General features: G+C 39.5%; 3 protein-coding genes across 5 annotated transcripts in view; 1 reads left to right on the top strand and 2 right to left on the bottom strand.

Moving 5' to 3' along the window:
* Nucleotides 1-1,772, bottom strand: part of itsn2b (intersectin 2b) — a 32,212-nt gene extending 30,440 nt beyond the window's left edge. For all 3 annotated transcript variants that reach the window (XM_058629796.1, XM_058629795.1, XM_058629794.1), the window contains exon 1: nucleotides 1,541-1,772. The gene's annotated coding sequence lies outside the window, so the exon portion shown is untranslated. The remainder of the gene's footprint in view (nucleotides 1-1,540) is intronic.
* Nucleotides 1,773-2,791: 1,019 nt separating this feature from the next.
* gcfc2 (GC-rich sequence DNA-binding factor 2) lies at nucleotides 2,792-12,216 on the top strand. Its single transcript, XM_058629797.1, has 18 exons — nucleotides 2,792-3,508; nucleotides 3,966-4,067; nucleotides 4,450-4,662; nucleotides 4,776-5,024; nucleotides 5,213-5,313; nucleotides 5,713-5,843; nucleotides 6,442-6,625; nucleotides 7,004-7,127; nucleotides 7,716-7,767; nucleotides 7,873-7,970; nucleotides 8,914-9,113; nucleotides 9,199-9,343; nucleotides 10,141-10,262; nucleotides 10,797-10,873; nucleotides 11,134-11,200; nucleotides 11,294-11,431; nucleotides 11,560-11,696; nucleotides 11,938-12,216. The coding sequence occupies exons 1-18, from the start codon at nucleotides 3,169-3,171 to the stop codon at nucleotides 12,068-12,070; spliced, it is 2,613 nt and encodes an 870-aa protein (XP_058485780.1). The 5' UTR covers nucleotides 2,792-3,168; the 3' UTR covers nucleotides 12,071-12,216.
* A 517-nt stretch (nucleotides 12,217-12,733) lies between these two features.
* On the bottom strand, nucleotides 12,734-21,279 carry LOC131459733 (saccharopine dehydrogenase-like oxidoreductase). Its single transcript, XM_058629804.1, has 12 exons — nucleotides 20,867-21,279; nucleotides 19,198-19,310; nucleotides 17,775-17,855; nucleotides 17,201-17,330; nucleotides 17,043-17,092; nucleotides 16,794-16,924; nucleotides 16,537-16,654; nucleotides 16,199-16,318; nucleotides 16,040-16,096; nucleotides 15,259-15,370; nucleotides 14,756-14,837; nucleotides 12,734-14,083 (listed from the first exon to the last, which is right to left on the bottom strand). The coding sequence occupies exons 1-12, from the start codon at nucleotides 21,063-21,065 to the stop codon at nucleotides 13,993-13,995; spliced, it is 1,284 nt and encodes a 427-aa protein (XP_058485787.1). The 5' UTR covers nucleotides 21,066-21,279; the 3' UTR covers nucleotides 12,734-13,992.
* Nucleotides 21,280-21,780: the final 501 nt, after the last annotated feature.

The raw sequence follows: 21,780 nt of genomic DNA, 5'->3' as shown, positions 1-21,780 counted from the left end.
TTAATAAAAAAGTCTATGATAAGTGTGAATATGTCCTGGTGTCCTTGCTCATCTACAACAAACTTAATATATTTGCTTTGTGGACAAAGCACGACATATGGGGACATAGTCATTTTGAAGTTTGGGAGACAGCAATCAACATTTTCCTCCATTGTATGGACATTTTTTGAACCAAAGAAATAATCAACAGATAATTATGTATATCTGGACGATATTTTAGTAAAACAATGATTGAAGTAATTTCTATTAAGATACTTGAAGAAAAACGATGAAAGAAAATCAGGACAGCTAATGATTTTCTTGAATGTCAAGAGTAATACGAAGAAATGGTCAATTATTACTAGCAAATTATAGATTTTGTAGATACTGTTGTCAGTTCTGGAGGCAAGCTGGGGACACTACACAACTTTCAAAGTCGTAACCAATTCTAAAAATACTTGGAGTACACACTAAACGATTTTGAATAAATATCTAATTGTGATAATTTTGACAGAAATTGCAATATGATTTGCGACATCAGATGGAATTGTTATTTTTCCATCATTATTCTCATTTTCATTCGGAAAACATATTTAAAATGTGTATACAAGACGTTCTCTTCAGTTCTCTTCCCCATGTAGAGATATGGTGTGTGTAAATCGAGATAATAATTGATATAAAAAAAATGTGTTCAGCCCTACTAACTGATTTCAGACTGCGCCTGATGAGGGATCAGACTACATGATTTGTCAAACCAACTGATCGCATCAAACCATGTCTACGAGAGCAACAGTTTTGACACAGTTTTGCTTCCTGTCGTCTTCTGACACCATTTCCTGTGTCTCACATGCTTTTTTACTTATTTACTTTGTGTCCAAAATGGGCTTTGATTGACTTCGACTGAGGCCAGGTCAGGTCTGTTACCCTCACACACTTGCTGATTTGAGTCTTTACCAGATTTCTGTGCCAACTGGCAAAGCTGACTGTACCCCACAAGTGCTGACTGGTGCAGACTCTGCCCAACTGTGAATTGTGGGTAAAATTTGGCAAAACATTTTGGAGTGTGTCCCCAGTTTAAAACAAATAATTCAACACGTTGCTGTTGTAGCTGAGGACTACAATACAGCCTATAACTCATACCTCCCTTTTTTGTCAGTGAGATGAACTGATAGAGTAACATTCCCTGATCACTTGTCAGCAGCCAGCCTAAGCCTTTACCTGCAACCTGCTCAACTAGTTTAAACTGGGAAGAAACTGAACACTTTCCTGAAAATCTGCTGCCACACAAATGTCTCACATCGCTGTATTGATCATAAATAACATCTAATGAATAAGTTAGCTAGCTAACCTTATCCCAGACTAGGGCAGAGGCATCAGCCTCCTCCATCAAACGTAGTTTTTATTTCACGTCTTTAAATTAAAGTCGACAAACCAAACCATCATTGACATGTTAATAACCACATATAAAAGTTACGTGTTATCTGGAGGTCGTGTATAGAAGCAACACCACTACAATATCAAACTTGTACGCGTGCTTAGATAGGCAGTTTCGGTCACTTACCTCAATGACCGCGGCCAAAAATATATCCACTTCTGAGCTTTCGAGGGCCCTTAAGTTCCTCCACGCCACTCATGGAAGGTTTCCAGGAACCGCGTTATATGTTTGGTGACCTTCACAAAGCAGTGAAATGCTGTGGAAATGTTAAAGTTTAGCTGCGGCACTTGATCTGAGCAGGACCTGTTGCTGACAGTTCAGTGTGTCACACCAACAACATGGCTGACGCTGGCGAGTGAGAGCGTCCCACAGTCCACAGAGTGGGAGGAGAGAGAGAGAGAGAGGCACGAGAGGGATGAGCTCAGTTCAACGATTCAGTCCAATTCGATTTGTCGATTCGTCGATTACTCCAATTCAATTCAATTCAATTCAATTCAATTCAATTCAATTCAATTCAATTCAATTAATTAAATAAATAAATAAATAAATAAATATGAGAAAAGGGTCAAAAAATAAAAAGGAAAAGTTTAAAATTACAAATAAAATAATTTTAAAAGTAGTTAAGACAATGTATACATTTATATAATTTTTACTTTTTCATTCTCCATTCAATATTCAGGATTTATGTCATTTTATTTGCCACATACAGTATGAGTGTCTAGGAAATTGTGTGCAGCCCCTTAGAGTCAACTGTGTGGGAAAAATAAAGGCAAGAAACAGAATAAACAATAATAAATTAAACAAAGAAAGCCACAAAATCTGCACACACACGTGCATACACACACACACACACACACACACACACAATAAAATACAGCTAAATACCATCAAATACTATAAATAAAATACATATTTTTTAAAAATGTTATTGCACAGTCTGAATGACATGATACATTTGCATATATTAAACGTAAATGTATGAAGTGTGTGTATGTGTGTGTGTGTTTAACACAGTGTTTAATATAACTAAAATTAAACACCGTGTTACATTTGACGTGTATGATGTGTTTGATTGATAAATTTAATGTGCTTTACATAGATACATGAAACACGAATGTCTCAAAAGAGATGAGGCACATGAAAAAAATGAATTATTAAAAACAAATATAATTTAAAACAGGATACATTTTTAACTTTAAAAAACAGTTTTACATGCAATTGGAAAGGTGCTTGTACAAACTACAAATGATCACTTTAAAATACAATAATATTGTGTCATTCAAAAGTCATGAATGATGGTGAGTTGTGGCTGTCTCTCAACGGGCTCTGGAAGTAATTATACATTTCATTTTATTAGAAGAGATTTTGATTATCAGCCATTATTGTAACCATCAAAGAAAGTCTCGCAAATTGTTAATATAAGTTATTTGACCATTTTGAAGTCATACCACATGACTTCTGCACCACGTTACAGTAAAGTACTTCCTTACCCACAATCCTCAAGAGTGTGGGCGAGATATCCGGTTGGTGTAACTCGCTTAATTTTGCCCCTTTTCTGTTTATTGTTATTTATGCTCGGAATTGTATTGCCTTTCTTGTGGCTTCTAATCGTCTCATACACGTTTACTGAAAATCAAAGTAGAAAATGAATGAGAAATTTGCTTCCGGGGTAATGACTTTGCGACATCTTCAAGCAATTTCCGACTGGCCGCAAAGCGTCTGTCGTTGATGTTCCTGTCGTTTGTGGAACGAAAATGTTCAACAAGAAGCCCAGGCGAAACTTTCGGCAGAGAAAACAGAGCTCCAGCGACGACGAGAAGCAGCAGCAGGAGAGCGGAGGAGATGGAGTCGAGGTTACGATACCTTCTCCTGTGGTGAATAAGCAGTTCACAGTGACCCAGGGCCGTGGCATCTCTTGCAGCTCCAAACAGGAATCAACGACCGAGAAGAAGAATAAGAAGCCGGCCAACAGCGACGAAGAGGAAATCGAGAGTCTGGTAGTGACAACTGAAGAAAAAGAATACATAAAGAGAGAGAACGATGCAGGGGAAACGAAAACGAGTACTGTCCTCAGTTTCTCTGACGACAGAGAAGGTAACATGGCGTTTTTAAGTCAATGCTGTCAATACATGAAGACCGATATTCTGATATAAAACTACCAAAACAATAATCGGAACGTAACATTTTCATGTAAACGTAAAAGAGGAATTGATAGTTAATTCAATTGCACTGTTTAAATTAGGGATAGGAATCACAGTGTACCTTACAATATGATACAATATGCGATAAATGGTCCACGATACCAATTATATCAGATACAATGATTCTGTGATATATTGCAAGACAATCACAATATCTGTCTAATTGAAGAAAACAAACCATCTTCATCTCCCCATACCCAGTTTGATTAAATAATTGCAAATCTGTCAAGGAACAATTCTAGGTTTTCATTCATATGCTTACTTATAGCAATTGTAATTAAATTAGAGCATTGGAGGATGTCTATGGTCACCAGCAAGGTTTTGCTCTTGTGTACATTTTGTCATTTTAGCTGAAGAATCGACGTTTAAATTGAAGAAGCCTTCTGATAAAGCTGTGCTTTTTCAAGTCAAAAAGAAGGAAGCTTCATCTGCCAGGACCCCTCACAGCGCAGGTATGTGTCTGAACAGATGCTCTTGACCCATACAGGCTAGCATGATAAATGTAGCGTTACTCACATTTGCACGGTATACATGCACCAAATGCATGTTTGCACATGTAGATGAGCAGGCATGTTGCTCCATTGTTAGTATGCATAAGGAATGTGTCTATAACTGATGCATAGAGACTAAATTGTCAATTAGGCAGTATAGAGGAATTTTGCGTTCTGTAGTGGCACTGCTGTCTGGGACAAATTTCCCTGTGGGACAATACGTTTTATCTTCAATCTTGAAATACTGTAAACCAATTAAAGATTTTCAACTAATTTCGTTGATGATAATTCAATAATGTGAGCTAACATCGTTATACATTAAAATGTCTCCCTCTCCTCCCAGCACCAGCTGTGGTCCATGTCCCACCATCTGTGTCTCCCAGGCAAGATACCGACAGTGAGTCTTCACCAAATGATCTGTACTCTGATGATGATGATGATGATGATGACAATGAGGATGATGACGGAAACAACAATAAGGACAATGACAGTGATGAAGATGGTGCAATGTCGCCTTCAGCCAGCTCAGACTCTAGCTACTCCACTGTCAAAAAAGGTTTGTGTTTTTTGTTAGGCTATCCTGTGTGTGACAGAGATATTGCGTGTCAGGGTGTTTTGGCTGTGTGATTGGGTTCCTGCATTTTTATGTCTGTCAATTCATCTTTACAGTGGTTATCCCTAACGCTGAGGAGATCCTGGCAGCTAAGAGGCAGCGCCGTGCCACTCGAGCCCAGCATAACTTTATTTCTCTGGACAGAGATGGTCGGAGTTCTGCTGGTAGCACCCCAGATCATTACAGCAAGGACAATGATGAAGAAGAAGACGTACTTGATGATGATGAGCCGGATGATCATGAGAGGAGAATTGAGTTTGCACCACGACTGAAGAGCATTCGAGAGAGGATTGCAGAGAAGCTGGGTACGTATCTGCTATCTATCAAAAATGGAATTTGACATCCAATCATGTGATTGTTACGTGAACTACTAAACTACTATATCAGCAGGATTAAACTAAAATTATCTGTTGTATAAAGGTCACATTATTTTTTTTATACTAGATTTCAGAAATCGACAGAATGCTGATTTATGTGTTTTTGTGGATTCTAGGGGGAAGTGAAGGCAGCCTGTCAGGGAGTGATGAGGAGGAGCAGGAACTATGGGAGGAGATGCAAATTGGAAAGGGAGTCAAGAGACAGCAGAGAGAACAGGTAGGAAGGTGCATTTACATCCCACTCTTGTACTTGGTTTCCCTTTTTCTTTTCACAGACCTTTTCAAATTATTTTCCTTCATATTTCTGTTTGCCTATAATAAACATTTTGGGGCTTCTGCTTTTTCACATTGATGGTTGCTCACCCCAAAGTGTTGACTGACCCTGTCTGCTAACAGCTTCACAGATAATATTAGTACTGATATAAATCACCCTCTTAGCCTATAATGGCTCTCTACAAATAGATCGGTGTATGTGGACAGATTACTCTGGATGGATGCTACAGGTCCAATGTTTATGAGGGAATATTGGCAGAACATTCAACCTTTAAACGGTGTGGCTTCTCTTCTCTGTGTTGCAGCCTTCACATCCTAAAACCTCTTGTTCTCCTCTCCTCAGTCCGACAGTGAGTCGTGCAGCTCCAGCAGCAGTAGACGAGACAAAAGAAGACAAAAAAAGAGATCGGTGACATTTCCAAAGACTCTTCCTCCTATCAGTGTGTCAATGGTCAAAAAGAGGATCAGAGCAAAGTAAGTTTTCCTCTAGCTTTGTCTGACTTAAAGTGATAGTTGGGATAGGATTTGATGCACGGTTATAGGAGGTACTGTTAGTGCGAACTCCATTTTGCATGCCTACTGTACCTAGAACCAGCATGCCCTCACTGAAAACATAGTTGCCAGTGCCCAGTGGGGACACCAAGTCTATACTGGCCTAAGTACACGCTACCTAAAGAAGATGTTTGCTGTTTTATCTCATTGTTAGACAGGAAATTAGTTTGGTTTGCTTTGTAAACTGAAATGCAGGTTTTGTCTGTGGACCTTGTTGTGGGAGCGTGAGCTGGTTACAAAGTTAGACAAACTTACATTTTTTGTTGGAAAAAGCTGTCTAACAGTGATATAAAATGGTGAACATATACTTTAGATAATTGATACTTAAGATGCATTTAAGCTACAATTTCTTTTTGCTTAAATGCATAAGCATGTGTCAGTATCTCATACAACCACACTACAAAAAACCCAAACTATCTCCTGTATTTGTTACTCCATGATGCCAAGCAGTAATTGTGTTGTAATAAAACAAACGCAGCATGAATCTTTTTTAAGTTTCCCTTACTTTTCTTCATTGGAGACTGGAGTCCCTGTCGGAGGTGCACAGAGCTCGGCAGGCAGAGCTCAGGAGGATGGAGGGGGACGTTGAAGGTGCCACAACCTCAGTGGAGTCTCTGAGTGAAAGTTCCTCTGAGAGCCAGCTGAAGTTTTACAGGAGCATGGCTCTCTATGTCCACAACTTGGTGGAGTGTCTGCGGGAAAAGGTAAGAAATAAATATGTCTGTTGAGATTATTCCCTCTGTTCCCGCTGTTGTCATCTCCAGTTTGTTAACACTAACATTTTGAATTTGGAGGTCAGTTTATGTGATAGAAGACCCAAGGCAATCTCTCAAGTTTGATAGCATTAATTACGTGACTCTTTTTTTTTTGTATTTCTTTTCTCCTGTTTTTTAGGTTGCTTTGCAGAGTAGGCAGTTATTGCCAATGCTAAAATAACATATTTTCTGTTGTTTACTGTGGATCAGAAGTAGAGCAGGTTGGGAGGTTGTAGGTTTGATCCCTGGCTAGTCTACATGCTGATGTGTCCCAGGGCAAAAAAAAGCGACTGTTTCCTGACTGATCTGAAAATGTGTTTACTGTAGGTTGTGGAGATCAACTCATTAGAGCTGGAGCTTCACTCTCTGCTGTCTGACCACATGGAGGCGCTGTTGGCTCAGAGAAGACAGGAGGTCAAGGAGCAGGCTGAGGGTCTGCAGCAGCTCAGCTGTGAGTTTGCACTTTTGTGTCTGTGTCTCTCTATGGGGAGTGGGCGGTGCAGTGGAGCTGTGATTTCCTCACAGCAAGAAGGTTCTGGGTTTGAATCGGGCCTTTCTGTGTTGAGCTTGCATGTCCTCTCCATGTGCAAGTTTTCTATCTAGATATTCTAACTTCCTCCCACAGGGTTAGGTAAATTACAGACTCTAAAGTGATCATAGGTGTGAATGATTGTTTCTGTATGTGGTCCTGTAATAGGCTGGTGAACTGCCCAGGTTTTATCGTCTCGTCTGCGTCTCACCCGATGTCAGCTGGGACAGGCACCAGCTCCTCCTATTAGTCTCACAGGATTAGTGGTATAGATGGAATGGATGTTTGTGTCTATGTGTATTTTTTTTTACATAACTGTACACACTTCCTATTTTGTTTTTCATGTAGTATTAATGTATGCCACACCTTTGTTTGTTGTTTGCTATTTTGGATCCAAGTCACTGTGTGGATATTAGGTGATTTTATTTTGGGTTTACTGTGAGGAACAGTTAACAGAATTCTTAAACAGAATATATGCATGTAGTTTATTTTATTTCACTTTTTTTATAGATAACACAGATGAACAGAGAGAAAGCTCAACCAATGGATCAGAAACTCCAGAGTAAGTATTAAATAAATACTTTTTATGCCTTAACACCCGGCAACAGTCTGTGACCAGTTTTGGGGGTTTGAGGTAATGTTGAATTGTGTCTCTTGTGTGCTGCAGCATCGGAAGCACCACTTCTAAAGCTGAGGACAACATTGATCTTCCTGAAGACTCAACACCTTCAGCCGAAGAAGAGGAGCAGCTGCAGAAAAAGATGGGTAGGGATGAATCCTATTAGCTTAGCTCAGCTCTATTCTGTTTACAATGGAAGCTTACAGCTGCCGTTGACATTACTCTCCCTCCTCTCTCCCTCACATCATGAAACTGCCCTTTATTCAAGAACACACTTATGTCATGTCTGTTTGTGAGAAGAAAGTTATGTTTTTAATAAGTCTGACTGTACAGACTGTGATGTCATCGTGTTTGTGTCTCTGTGCCTGTGTGTGTGTGTCTACGCATGAAAGAGAGAAAGACAAGAGTAAAGCTGAGAAAAAAAAGCACTTCTTGCACTGCTATAACAGTAAATAAGCTGGCTATAATTAAATCAACATATCGAGTACAGACGAGTTAAAAAAAAAAACATCTGCGGGTCAGAGGACATTAGCTGAGGAGGTGGCTCTCATCTATTCTGAGGTCAGATGCCTCAAACCACCAGTATATGTGTTTTTTGTGTTGAGAATGCATTCAGGATGCATCCTTAGCGTTCAGACCTGTACTTGGCTTGATCTGGATGTGATCAGATTGCTCAAGATGGAGGTCTTATTGTGGTCTTATTTATTGACAAACAGCAGAGAGGACCGTCTCTTTGTGGAGTTCTAGCTCCTGGTTGGATAAAGTGTTGTAGGATACTAGAAAAGCTTCCCCTTGATTTGCTGACAGTTCCCCGAGTCTGAGAGACCCATGTTACTCTTCAGCACAGATTTTCAAGAGTTTTAATCATTTCACTGTAAAGCTGTGGTGTGTAACTTTTCCCCCCAGCGATTAATAAAAACTGTTGTCAGATAAGTTTACGCAAAGCTGATTGAGGCAATCAGTGTTTCGGTGATAGAAATGATCTACTGGAGCTTTAACGTTGCAGCGTTAACAGAAATGTAGAGAATGTGTGTATTTCTATATATCTTGACTCATGTGATCTGTTTGTTGCTTTTCTCTCCCGTCCAGCTGACATCGTGCTGAAGTCCCAGGCAGTATTTTCCGACGTTCAGAATGATTTCTGTGACGTTAAAAAGATTCTGAGTCGCTTTGAAGAATGGAGACGATCTTACTCGGAGACTTACCACAGTGCCTACATCTCTCTCTGTCTGCCCAAGTTGTTGAATCCAATCATTAGACATCAGCTGCTGGCGTGGAACCCACTAAAGGTGTGGACACAGACAATAACACACCACAGAGGATTAGTTGTACAGGCACACAGCTGTCATTACACAACATAATCTTTTCTTTCAGGATGCCAGCGGGGACTTTGAAAACCTCCCATGGTTCACAGCACTGGAGACGTTCTGTTATGGACATGGTCACGAGGAGCTCGATCACATAGACAGACAGACATTGTCTAATGTCATTGAAAAGACTGTCCTACCCAAAATAACAGGTAACACACACACACACATTCTCAGCAGTTTTCTTATACCATTAACATATATATTATTTATTGAATAAATCACACATTAAAGCAACACAGCAAGCTCTTATTATAAGGCCACATCCACTGTACTCCATTTTATTCAAAATGTATCAACTATGCCACCTTCTGTCCAGATTAGAACTCCTGAAACGGAGAGGTTTGGTTTTTACACATATGCCTTGTATACGTGGATGTGACCTATGTTTTTAGGTCTGTTATTGTGGATGCAAATTACTTCTGATAACAGAGCTAAAATGCAGGATGCAGATCTAAAGAAAATGATTATACAATTATTATTATGGATGGCATCAGCCAAATCTAGTATATTATTAAAAAAATAATATTAAACCAAGGCAATAACTGATTAATTTGTCTGAGCTTGTCAGTTGCAAATGGTTATTAGTAAATATTCATGAATTCTAGAATCTTCCTCGTTAAAGAAAGGTGAAATTTAAGGTTAAAATGAATTGAATGTCTGTTTCTAAATGGGCCTTTTAATCAAAAACAGAAAACATTAGAAAAACTGTTAACAACACTCTCTGTGAATGCACACCATGGATTTTATGTCTGTCAAAGCTGGACGTGCATTTTTGAAGGCAGGGCTAATTTTAGGCATATTTTACATAATTTCTTGGAGGAAAAAAAAGGTGTTTTATGAGTTGCAGCACATGCACCACATTTCTGTAATTTTTCTCTACATACCTCCTCCTCTTCTAAAATAATAAAATACTGCCTGTCTTTTTTCCTCTCTGCTCTGTTTTCAGTGTTTGTGGAACTCATTTGGGATCCATTGTCCCGCCAACAGTCGGTCTGTCTGTCTGAAGTCTGTCACAAACTGAAGGAGGACTATTCCATCTTTGAAGGGGAGCAGAGTAAACCAGTCAAGGTAATGTGTAATATGTGAGGGCTTGATTATTAGCCATAATATTGAAACATCCAAGGTTGATTCACCAACTACGTCACTCTAAATGTTCCAACTAGAACAAACTTTACTATATAAACAACCAGGGGAAATTAAAGGAGAGCGGGAAGGGACTTTTTATTTTTTTCACTCTGAATTAGATGTTTAATGTTCAAGATTAGGCTCATACCTGGTCAGCCTGGTTACAGCCTCACAACTCTTTTAATAAGGATTTTCTGAACCTTAAATGGAGATATGGGAAAAATGTTCTTCCTGATCCAGAGCTGTTTTAAAAGTGGTTGCTCACTGTTATACTCCAATATTAGCATAGAAATCATCCACCGTTAGTAGCAGAATGATATGGATTTTTCTTAATGTTTAAAGGTTTGACTCAAATTAGCACCATGGCTTTACAATGAACTTAGAATACGTAATATAACAAGAGACATGAAAAAAGCAACACAAGCCTGCAGTACATAACAAACATACTTTGAACATGTGTGTTTCTATCGTGTCCAGACGTTTACAGAGGCTGTGGTCAGGAGACTAAAGAGCTGTGTCGACGAAGACGTCTTCATCCCTCTTTACCCCAAAAAGTGAGTTTCTGTTTGAGCCTTTAGAAATCATGTAAAGGTTTACTATAAAGTGATTATGTACAGTATTGTGCATATGTCTCTTGTCTTGAAATTTTACTTGGAAGGCAGCAAGTGCATGTTATAAGAGTGCCTTGGTCAAAGAAGGCAAATGATTAAATAATGTTAGTTAGTTTTGAAGATTTGATCCATCCACTTAATGTTACATTATCTTATAAAATATAATGGTGTTCTCATCTATTTTTTCTTTTTGTCAAATACAGGGTCTTAGAGGACAAGTTGTGTCCTCAGAGTCGCTTCAGGGAGCAGCAGTTGTGGATGGCCATAAAAGTACTGCTCTCCATCTAATGTTGCTCATCCGTTCTCAGTCTCGTTGTTTTCAGAGCCGTTTATTTGAGCCAGTTTTTTTTGTGTTTGCATCAGCTTCTAGATAACATGTGCAAATGGGATCTGCTGCTTCCTGAGACTCCATTGAAGGAGCTGATGTTGGACAAACTGCTGAACCGATACCTGATGATCACTCTGTGCAGTCAGACCAACTCTGACCATACATGCAGAAGGGTATTTCAATTCAGTGTTTTATGTCCTGAAATATACAGTGTGTTCATGCTTCAGTCTCTACATGTGTTTGCCTCATCATGCCGTAACCCTACACTTCCCTTACTCCCTCTTTCTCTGCCTCTCTCCAGATAGCGGAGAGTCTTCCGCTTTCCTGGTTCAAAGGAGTGAACGCTTGTTTACCTCAGCTCCAGAACTTTAGAAACCACCTCATTCAGAGAGTTCATTCAATCTGCAAGCAACATTCTCCTGAGGATCCAAACACCAGGTAATAACACTAGCAATAGTGGTCATCAGAAATGTCTCTGTGAAAGACACTGGGGAGATGGAACATGCCACTAAAGGCACTAAAGGGGGTGTAGTTTATTTTATCTGTTCCAACCCAGTTTCTGCTTTAACATCAAAAAAACCTTTCTTTTCTTTGGAATAAAACTTTATTTTGTTATTACATTCAAAACATCAATATGAGCATAATTATCTAATCCAGGTGTGTTTGCTTTTTGCTGCAGGTCTGCTGTGGTTGAACTGCTGCAGGTTCTGAGCAGAATCAGGTGTAACGACTCCATCATGACGATTGCAGAGAAATATCACTATGAAGACGTCATCTACTCTCACCAGCTGCTAAACCAAGACCCGGAGTGAACATCAAACAGTGCCAATAACTTACAACCAAGGAATGGCAAATTATGCCTAAAATAATTTGTCCATACAATGTCAGAGATATTTTTGTCATTTGTTTTGTACTGAAAATAACTGTATTTTTTATGAATAAACTTTGATTGTCGATATCTGGAGTTTTACATTTAGGTTGCTGTAATCTCACAAAGCAAAGGTGGAACAATACGCTACCTTTGTCCATTCACTTAATGGATAATGGATATTTAAACACTGACTAGCATCATTACTTCATGTTTGTCTCTGTGTGTGAGAAAGTGAGAGAGAAAAACTAGGTCAAATCAGGAATGCAGTCTTTTACTCAGAAATCCACACTCTGCTCTGGAGTGCTCTGCTGTAGACAGTATCTCTACAAAAAAAGTATACAGCTAAGTTTCACCTGCAGCATTGAGAGAGGCACTCGTCCAATTTGTGACCAATAATGCCTCTTCATCTCTGCTGATATCAGCACGTTTAATTCATTATCAGACACTCCTTTTCCTTTTTTTCTGTTTCTTTGCAGAGTAGTTGTTGGATTAGTCTATATATCAACTTAACTTCTTTCTTGCTCAAGATTTCAAGGACCTACTTTATTACTTATTTTCCATTGAACTGTGAAAAAGAAAAAACACACCCTCAAAACAAACTGCATTGTTTCTTTAGCGGCGTTGACTTTATTTGGGGAGCCCATACAAAGCAAAGCACACAAAAACTAAACTAAACAGCGTTCCATTTCACTTCACAGGTGAAAATATTCCAGCCCATAGTATCCCACAGAAACAAAGCACACGTCACACGCACACTTGTGTCCAGTTTCATGGAGTAACTCTTGCTGTGAGTGTGCATAAACAGCTGGAGGCTTTTTCTAACAAAGCTCTGAAGCAAATAATTGGGAGGCTGTGCAAGTGCTGTGGCGTTCAGCCACAGAAACAAACATTCAGTAAAGATGAAAGATGATTAAATATTAATAGAAACAAAATAACAAATAATCAAGATTTTAAGTGCCAGGCCAGGAAATGCAAACACATACGTGCAGTACAACACAGTAGTACTAGAGTTTTTCACTGCACTGGATGAGAACGACGACATGTGCGACAACCACGTTTATCCTTGTACAGCTGATGAGCTACTGTAGGCTACAAGCTACACAGCTATAGGCAGTAGGAGTTATTTTTCTGACACAATTACAGCTGGGTATTTTTACTCCAAGGACACATTTTCTATACAGTTCTGATGTAATCTAGTCCTCCAAGCCTTTGAGGCTCCTGCAAGACGCCCCCAAATGTGTACATTAACGAGAATGAAGCACAAAACATTGAAATTAAAATGTTAGAATGACTAAAGGATAACTCACAATCTCAATATTAAAACAAAAACAATTATGATTACGGTTTTGGTCATAACTTAGAAGCCCTATGTTGTGTTTACGAATATATGTGTGGAAAAAAAGAGACATTATATTAAAATTTAATTTAGAAAGAGTCCTTTATGCATGGGTCTTGTTCCTGATTTACAATACCGCAATCTTCAACTTAGAACTGTAAACTTATTTTAGCTGTTTTTTTTGTGTGGATGTTTGGATAGTTTTGGTTCCCCTCCCCGTCTTAAAATAAGAAATGCTGCCCAAAATGTTTTCTTGTCGTAAGCAATCATAACATAATCATTTAATTGGAGACATGTTACAACCATTAGCTGTCCTGGACTTTCAAATGCTGCCACCATTGTGCTGTTTATCTCACAAGCAGGAGGGTTATTAATACATTCAAGCAAACAGTACCAATTAAAAAGCATAACAACTTCAAAAGAACTAAGTCTGAATGTGTACTCAGTTACTATTCATGACGGTTGTGATTATATTACTGTTAGTGCTCAGAAAACCTGGAGTACAGCATCACGGGAGAGGACACATCTTAGAGGACGGAGAACTGGATGCCATGTTTGTTGAGGCGGTCGACAAGAGTGGTTTTTGCAAAGACTGCTCCAGGAGTGTACACTCCTCCCCTGAAAATTAAAGAAATTAATAATGCTGACTAAAATGTTTTCCACACTAATGTCTCAAAGATTTTGCAATCCATATAATTCACTCATGTAAACTGCTGTACTGTACAAAAATGGACAACACTGATGCACAGAAACAAAGCTGAAGCAATATTTATCCTGCTATTGATCTATTTAATGAAAAATAAACTACGGGTCTGTTTGTTTTTTGAAGTGTGATTGTAAGAGGTACTGAACTAGGGCTGAACGATTAAAAGAAATGTCAATAAAATCACTGTCTTACTGCTATTTTCAAAATGCAAGAGGCTTAATATTCATTCAAGCCAAAAATGCGTATGCCGTGTTTTGCACACACCAGTCATTTTAAATGTGTTTTTCAAAAAAAAAATAAATAATCCCTCTAATATCGCAAATCATTCAGATATATATTCAAAATCTGCATTGGGCAGGCACAGCAGTCAGTACTGACTATGTGGCAGACCGTACCTCATTTAAAAAATAAAAAAAAACCCTGAATTATCACTTTAAACTACTGTACTGTCAATACAAACTGCCAAAACACTGTACAGAAGCAAAGCTGGAGCAATTAAATGTAATAGCTACATCAACATTCATGACGTTCCCACATTTGCGACTGAACTCCTTCACACGCACGGTGATACAGTGGTAACTCACCTCTTGGGCAAAGCTGAAGATTCACTGAGTATGGTGAGGGCAGCTTGTACCATGGCAATGGGTGTGGCCACATATCCACACTCTAAATAAAACCAGACAGACAATAATTCATTAAACACATGAAGGAACATGTTAAACCAGCCAAACTAGCTAACTGGAATATTTACTGTAAATATCCGACCTAGACAGGACAGATGCAAGTGTCTTGTGCTGTGGTGTTTTGTGTCTGTGTTAACTAAGGCTTTGCTATTTTTTTTCTAAAAAAATAATAAAAAAAAGTAAAGCCTGCTGAGGGTTTTTATGTCACTACAGTGTTTGAAGAGGAGTTCTGCTAACTATTTTTAGACAAGCCTAAGAAAATCCAGACTGTTTTCAGTCTTTACTGCACAGCTACTACTTTCTAACACATAAACAGTAATATGTGAGGAGGAGAAACTCTGCATTTGCTTTACATGAACTTTAAATGAAGCAAACATCCTGAATTAATTTAGAACTCGACTTACCTGGTCCCTGAACCAGTGTGCGGATCTTTCCGGCAGGTTTTCCCTGTGAAGGGTCCTCACCCTCGGGGTATCCCTCTCCATAGAAGGCAAACTGGAAGGATGAGCCTTCCATCTAAAATGTACACATGGTGAATATGTTGTAAGTATACATACATACATACAACGAACAAAAAATGTATAAAATAAGGGGAATACATAAAAAGTGGTACAGAAGGGCTCGGTAGTGCCCTCAGAGGTGAAACCCGGTAGGACAAAGCCAAAACTAATTTGCACCAAATACCACGAAACTCGGGGAAATTTTTTTTTAGGCCAAGATGAACAAAAAAGACTCTTGTGACCATGGCCTCAACTCAACAGGAAGTCTGCCATTTTAAATTTGGCATTCATCTTGTGTCATAAATGAACGACCCATAGCAACATAAAAAATGTAGGTCAATCGACACATCACGACACATCAATCGACACATCACGACACAACGAAAAGTTATCAAAAGGTCTCGCAGATTTAGAAGGGGCATGGTCACGGCAACCATCGGAATTTTGGCGAATTTCAACCATTTAACATTAAACAGGAAGTGCCCTGTAAGTTACATCACAAAGGCTGCCATGCATGACTGATTGTCTCAAAACGTCATACGTGACACAAGAGACCGACCCTGAACACGTCTACAGACATCAACTTGACCCGAAAGAGCCATTTTGAATTTAGCTGCCATTTCAGCCAGAAACAGGAAGTGGCCTGCAACTTTGCCATAAATTGATCAATCTCTCAAAACTTTACCTGCTTTCTAGTTGGTCCGGCTTTAGAGAAGAGCCCAAAGGAGAAGAGCTCAGGGTGCTGAGAAGAGTGAACACAAACGGACATTGGTTATAGCCAGTTGTGAAATGTGAAACTGACTGTACTATGTACACTGTATTGTTGTGTGTCGTGTTTGTTTACCTTGATAAGAAGGTTGCGGCCAAAACTGAACTTGACTAAGAACCAGAAAATCATGCCAGTGAACATCAGCTTGATGAGATTGCCGACTCCTCCAATTCCTGCATACGCTCCATACTGAACCTACAGTTGACAACAGATCATTTACTGCTCTAGAAATATAGAGGCAGTGACAGGTTACATATCACCCACCTTTATCTGAAATATGTGCAAATTGTTCAACTGAAATTGGGTGCTCAAGTTTCTCTATGATACCTCTAAACAACAACACCTACATTAGAATTATTATCATTATCATGTGGATAATTAGTGGAACACTGACAAAGGGTGAGAATACTGACCGGTGTTTCCTTGTGTTCTTCTTCCAGGAAGCGCTGAGTTCTCTTTACAACGGACGGATCGGAGCCCATGAAGGGCACCGTATACTGCTGGATGTCATTACTGAAGAACAGTGTTCCTCTGCAAACACACACACAGGTTACTTTTTATATTGCATCAGCTGATACTAAGGTCTATGAAGAAATGTCATCATTGCATGTTTTTTTCCACCAGAAAATAATCACAAATTTAAGCTAAACAACTGAAAAAATAAACATACCTGCGTTTAATCCTAGAGCCAACATATGGCAGAGGTTTGTGGTTAAACTTCCTCCGAAGACTCTGGAGCTTCTGGCTGTCAGCAAAACCGTAGACAGCAGACTGCCATGTGCCATCGTGGATACATGTACCCTGTTTTTTTTACATGATGAGAAAAATATGTGATGACACAAACAGGAAATGAACAAAAAAACAAGGTGAAGAAACTGAGCCACAGTGTGTGGACGTGTGGGAAAAACCAGTTACATACATCAGGTCCTGAACCAAACGTCAGATAGCTCTCCACTGCAGTCAGTGTACCTGTGGATGAACACACACACACACACACACACACACACACCTGTTATTGCTATAATTTGTTTGTTTTGTTTGTTTTGAGTGTAAGTGTGCACATGAGACAGCACATACCCTTGAACTGGTCTCTGGTGTAGACGACTCCCATGTCTGCTGGTATGGAGTCAAATCCGCAGCTGCCAATGATGTACACACCTTTGTCAGCTGCCTGGCTGTCGTAGTTCAGCTGCATGCCCTCCAGAAACTGTCCACAGCCACACAAACAAAGCAGCAACACTCATTTCACTGACTTCCTGAATCAATAATTAAATACCAATTCAAAAGGGTCGCGATTAGGTCTGATGTTGAATCATTTAGGAGATGTTTTAGTTTCCACCTTTTTAATTCTGCAAGTTGTACAGAGTCTCTCTAACGTGGTGCGTCATTTAAAATTATATTTACATCAAAAAAGTGACCCCAAAGTAGTTACATTAATACAATTTTTCATAAATATATTCTCACAGTGCAACTTAACAGTACAGTTGAGGGAAACAATTCAAACTAAAACCTTAAAAACACCCGTCTGTGGTGAAATATATATGCAGCCTACATGTGCATCAGGCATCAGAAGTATTGCACGTAGGACCTTCAAATTAAAAGCAACTAATAAATGAATACACACAATACAGAAATAGAGTGCTATTCTTACCTGTGGTTCCCCAGAGATGTCAAGCTGGTGAGCTCCATTCTCCACACAGGCTTTGACGACCGGCTCACCATAGAATCTATACTATATACACAGAGAGAGCGGTGTTACATTTAACTTTTTGTGTGTGTGTGTAACTAAAAAAAATATTAATTCTTAAAAGTACAGTGTGTAAAGTTCAGTAACATTTATTGGTGAAGTTGTATGTTGCAGCAGAACCTACACAGCCTTTATTCGGCATCAAAATTCAAAAGATGTTTAGTTTGTCCATTGTGGATAAACATGGCGGTCTAAAATTATATAAATATAAAAGACTCATTCTAGGGTAAAGATAACCATCAAGTCATACAATCAGGTGATTGCACTAGGGATGGGAATCGGTGTCGGCCAGTACTGGTCAAAATCACTGGATCGGATATCGGACAGTAAAATCCGATACAATCCAAAAATCCCATATGTCACATGCTTCACTATGCACAGACTGTAAATATGTAAATGAAACCAGCAAATTTCATCATCAATCATTTTAGCTGAGTCATGTTTGGGCCGTTCATTTATTCTTTTGAGGAGAACAATATTTGTTACACAGTTGGGGAATTATGTCTTTGAAATGAAATGACAAATGTGTTGTGAACAGCTTCATAGTTCAGTGGTCTAAAATGACTGTATCGGACTAATATCGGTAGATACTCCAGTTTGTGATATCGGTATCGGACACAAAAAAGTGGCATCCCTAGATTGTACACTTATTAAATACAATTATTTTATCTTCATTTCTGCCCAATGGAAATAATTTCACATACATTTTACATTTTGGACCTTTAATTTTTCATTTTTGTACAAGAAGTCAACAAATATTCTCCCCTGGTGTGGCCATGCCCCTTGACCCCCATGGTTGGATAAGTTTTCTGGCTGGTTTTTCCTTATCCTTGTTGAAAGTGCAATGTCCAAGGTTTGATCAATTGGGACAAATGTTACTTTTTATTCCCACTGCACGCTGCAGTCAAAGTGCAAATTAATGCAACCTTAACCCCAGCTGCCACTCTGGAGCACAACCAATGAGATAACATCTGCATGTGTCGCAGTCTGAAGCAAGGTGCCTTTATCCTGACTACCAGGACGTGAAGCAGTGCTGCTGTAAAACTGCTGCTCATTCTGGCTTTAGGACAATGAGATTTATTGTGCACTGCAAGTCAGTGGCCTTCATTGTGTAAAAGAAAAAGACTGTGTGTGTGTGTGTGTGTGTGTGTGTGTGTGTGTGTGTGTGTGTGTGTGTGTGAGGGATGGTAATAAGCTGAACTGGACACCAATGTGACAGTGTTATGAGATGATGTGAGAAAAACTAGTTTGAGTCATTGGAAAAACTATTTGAAAGAACGTCAACAAAACATACACAAAAATGTCAGTGGAATGTAAAATAACTTACAGGCCCCACACAGTTGAGAACAATCACCGCCTGTTTGCACATGGCGGCCAAGGAATCTGGATCGGCTACATCTGCCACAATGATGTCTACCTCCTTCCTCAGCTCAGGTTTACCTGTATGTGAGCACACACACACACATAGAGCAACAATTATGCCACTATAATTCAAATTTGTATTCAAATAAAACATGCAAAGCAGTCGACTCTATAAATGGCCTTATCTGTTCTATTGATCAAAAAGAGTCACATGAGTTATTCACCGACTCTGACGGACTAGTTCCAAGCTGTTCCAGAGTTTTAATGGCAGTGACTATGACGTGGTCTCGACAGTAACAAGGACTTTACCCACGGATCTCAAGAAAGGACGAGTCAGTCAAGCAGCCAAGTTTTAAACTGAACTAAAAGTGGTTTAATGTCACATTCTCTGTGTCTCAACAATTTTAAATATTTGAGATGACTGCATTCACTGGCCTCAAAAGAAGAGGTAAAATAATTGACATCAAGTATGCACTGGACCAAAAGCTGGTTAGTGAGATTATTTAAAGGGTAACGACATATCAGGGATTGCGCAGTCAGTTGGTATGTTCCATCAGCTGTTGTCCACTCCCTGAAAGGACAGCCAAAGAGGAGGGGCCAACAGAATAACCATCTAATCCTGTGGAAAGTCACATTACTGACAGGACAGCGGAGCAGCTCGCTGCCCCTGATCAGGCCATGGTCTTTATTTTCCATATTTATAGCGTTGCTTAGATACAAATTGTCATCCGAGTCTGAGCCAAGAATGAGACCTTGTTCATTATCTCCATTTAGGTTTCTTTAATTAATCTTTACTCATTTACTTACCTACAACAGATTTTATTGATTACACATTGTTATTACCTGAAGTGGCTAATTTGGCCTTTATGAATTAGAATTATGTCAAAGTTTCACTTCAGTAGAATATTGATCCCTCTATTTTAATTGTTTTTAATTTTATGAGAATGTGTTTGATTAGAAAGCGGTCTAAGAACTGTTTCACATTTAAAAATGCAATAATGGAAGGAATTGACAAATTGACTCCCAACTAAAACATATACAGTTGTATTGTAAATGTTTTGAAGTTGGAACATTTTAATGGACCCACTGGCAGTGTGATGTGGACTTGCATGAGTCCGGGGCCCCCAATTTGAGAACCTCAGCTCTATATTAATGTATCTGGAAAGAAAATAACTACAGTGAAATATTGCGATATTTTTTGTGGACATTATCTAATTTTTGAGACACCAAGTACTCACTTTACTGAAAGCTGCTGTGTGTGTGTTTATTGCAATACGTTATTTCACAGATGCTCAATATGTTGATGTTGAATTGTGAGTAATACCGTGATAATATCGTATTGCGGTGTCTCTGGCGATTCCCACCCCTGCTAAAAAAATGTCTTTATTGTGTCTATGGACCCTAAAATCTTATAAATTTGCAGTATGTGAGCAACGTCTTTGCATAATTTGTTTTTAAATTATGTGTTGAGTCAGAGTTTAGGGTCAAAGGCGTGTCAAACTGATCATTATCAGCAAGTCAATTTTCTACATTCACACTCCTCTCACGTGTGAAGTTAAATATGTCCCTCTGTAACAAAAGGTCCGTTCAGCTAAGCAGCTACTGCACTTGACGTATGTAAAACACAGACGTACCGAGGACTCCGGCGGCCTGCTCCACAACTTTCTCCAGCTTCTGCTTGCTCCTGCCCGCTACGGCCCACTTGAGGTTCCCCTTAGGACCCTCGGACACGGTGCGGGCCACTTCCTCCACCACGAACTGGCCCGTGAAGCCGGAAGCTCCGAAGATAACCAGGTGGTAGGGTCTGCTGGAGGACGTCTCAACACACGCCATGGTGACAGACTAGAAGAGGACAGGAGGACGGAGACAGACGATACTTCTCTGCGGGAGGAGTGAGAGACAGTGTGCGATTGTGTCTTTGTCAGCCCGCAGGGATCAGTGTTCGTGGATCACTTCCGCTCTCATTGGCTCCACCATCAGGACAAAATAAATACGAACACGAGACGCTGCCGTTGGGAATGCTCTGTATGTGTGTGTGTGTCCACGTTGTTTCTGTCTGTGAATATTTTACATTCTGTCACGAGTTATCTTTGATCTGTTAGTGATTTACCTTTACTGTCTTTGATCTTCCCTCACAATTAATGATAAAACAATACATATTGTTTTACACATCGAGCGCACATGCAGGTTTAGCAACATCCGCTTTTCAAAATAAAACGTTAAAAAGTGTATCTGTGGACAAACTGCTGAGCATCCTGGACAATGCCAGCCACCCTCTGCACACTGTCATCAGCAGCCAGAGGAGCCACAGAAGCCTCAACAACAGGCTGCTCCTCCCAAAGTACAGGACCAACAGGCTGGGGGACTCGTTTGTCCCCCGGGCCATCAAACTGTACAACTCCTCACTGGGGGGGAGGAGGGCAAACAAAACAAACAGTACGAACTAAACAAACAACTGTCCATAATCACAACTCACTGAAATGTGCAATAACCACAACAATAACAACATAATAACATGTGCAATAAAACCTTAAAGACATGTGCAATA

This window comes from Solea solea, chromosome 5 (genome assembly GCF_958295425.1).
Source record: "Solea solea chromosome 5, fSolSol10.1, whole genome shotgun sequence".
In the NCBI taxonomy this organism is placed as follows: Eukaryota; Metazoa; Chordata; class Actinopteri; order Pleuronectiformes; family Soleidae; genus Solea; species Solea solea.
This window is presented reverse-complemented; position numbering and strand designations above follow the sequence as displayed.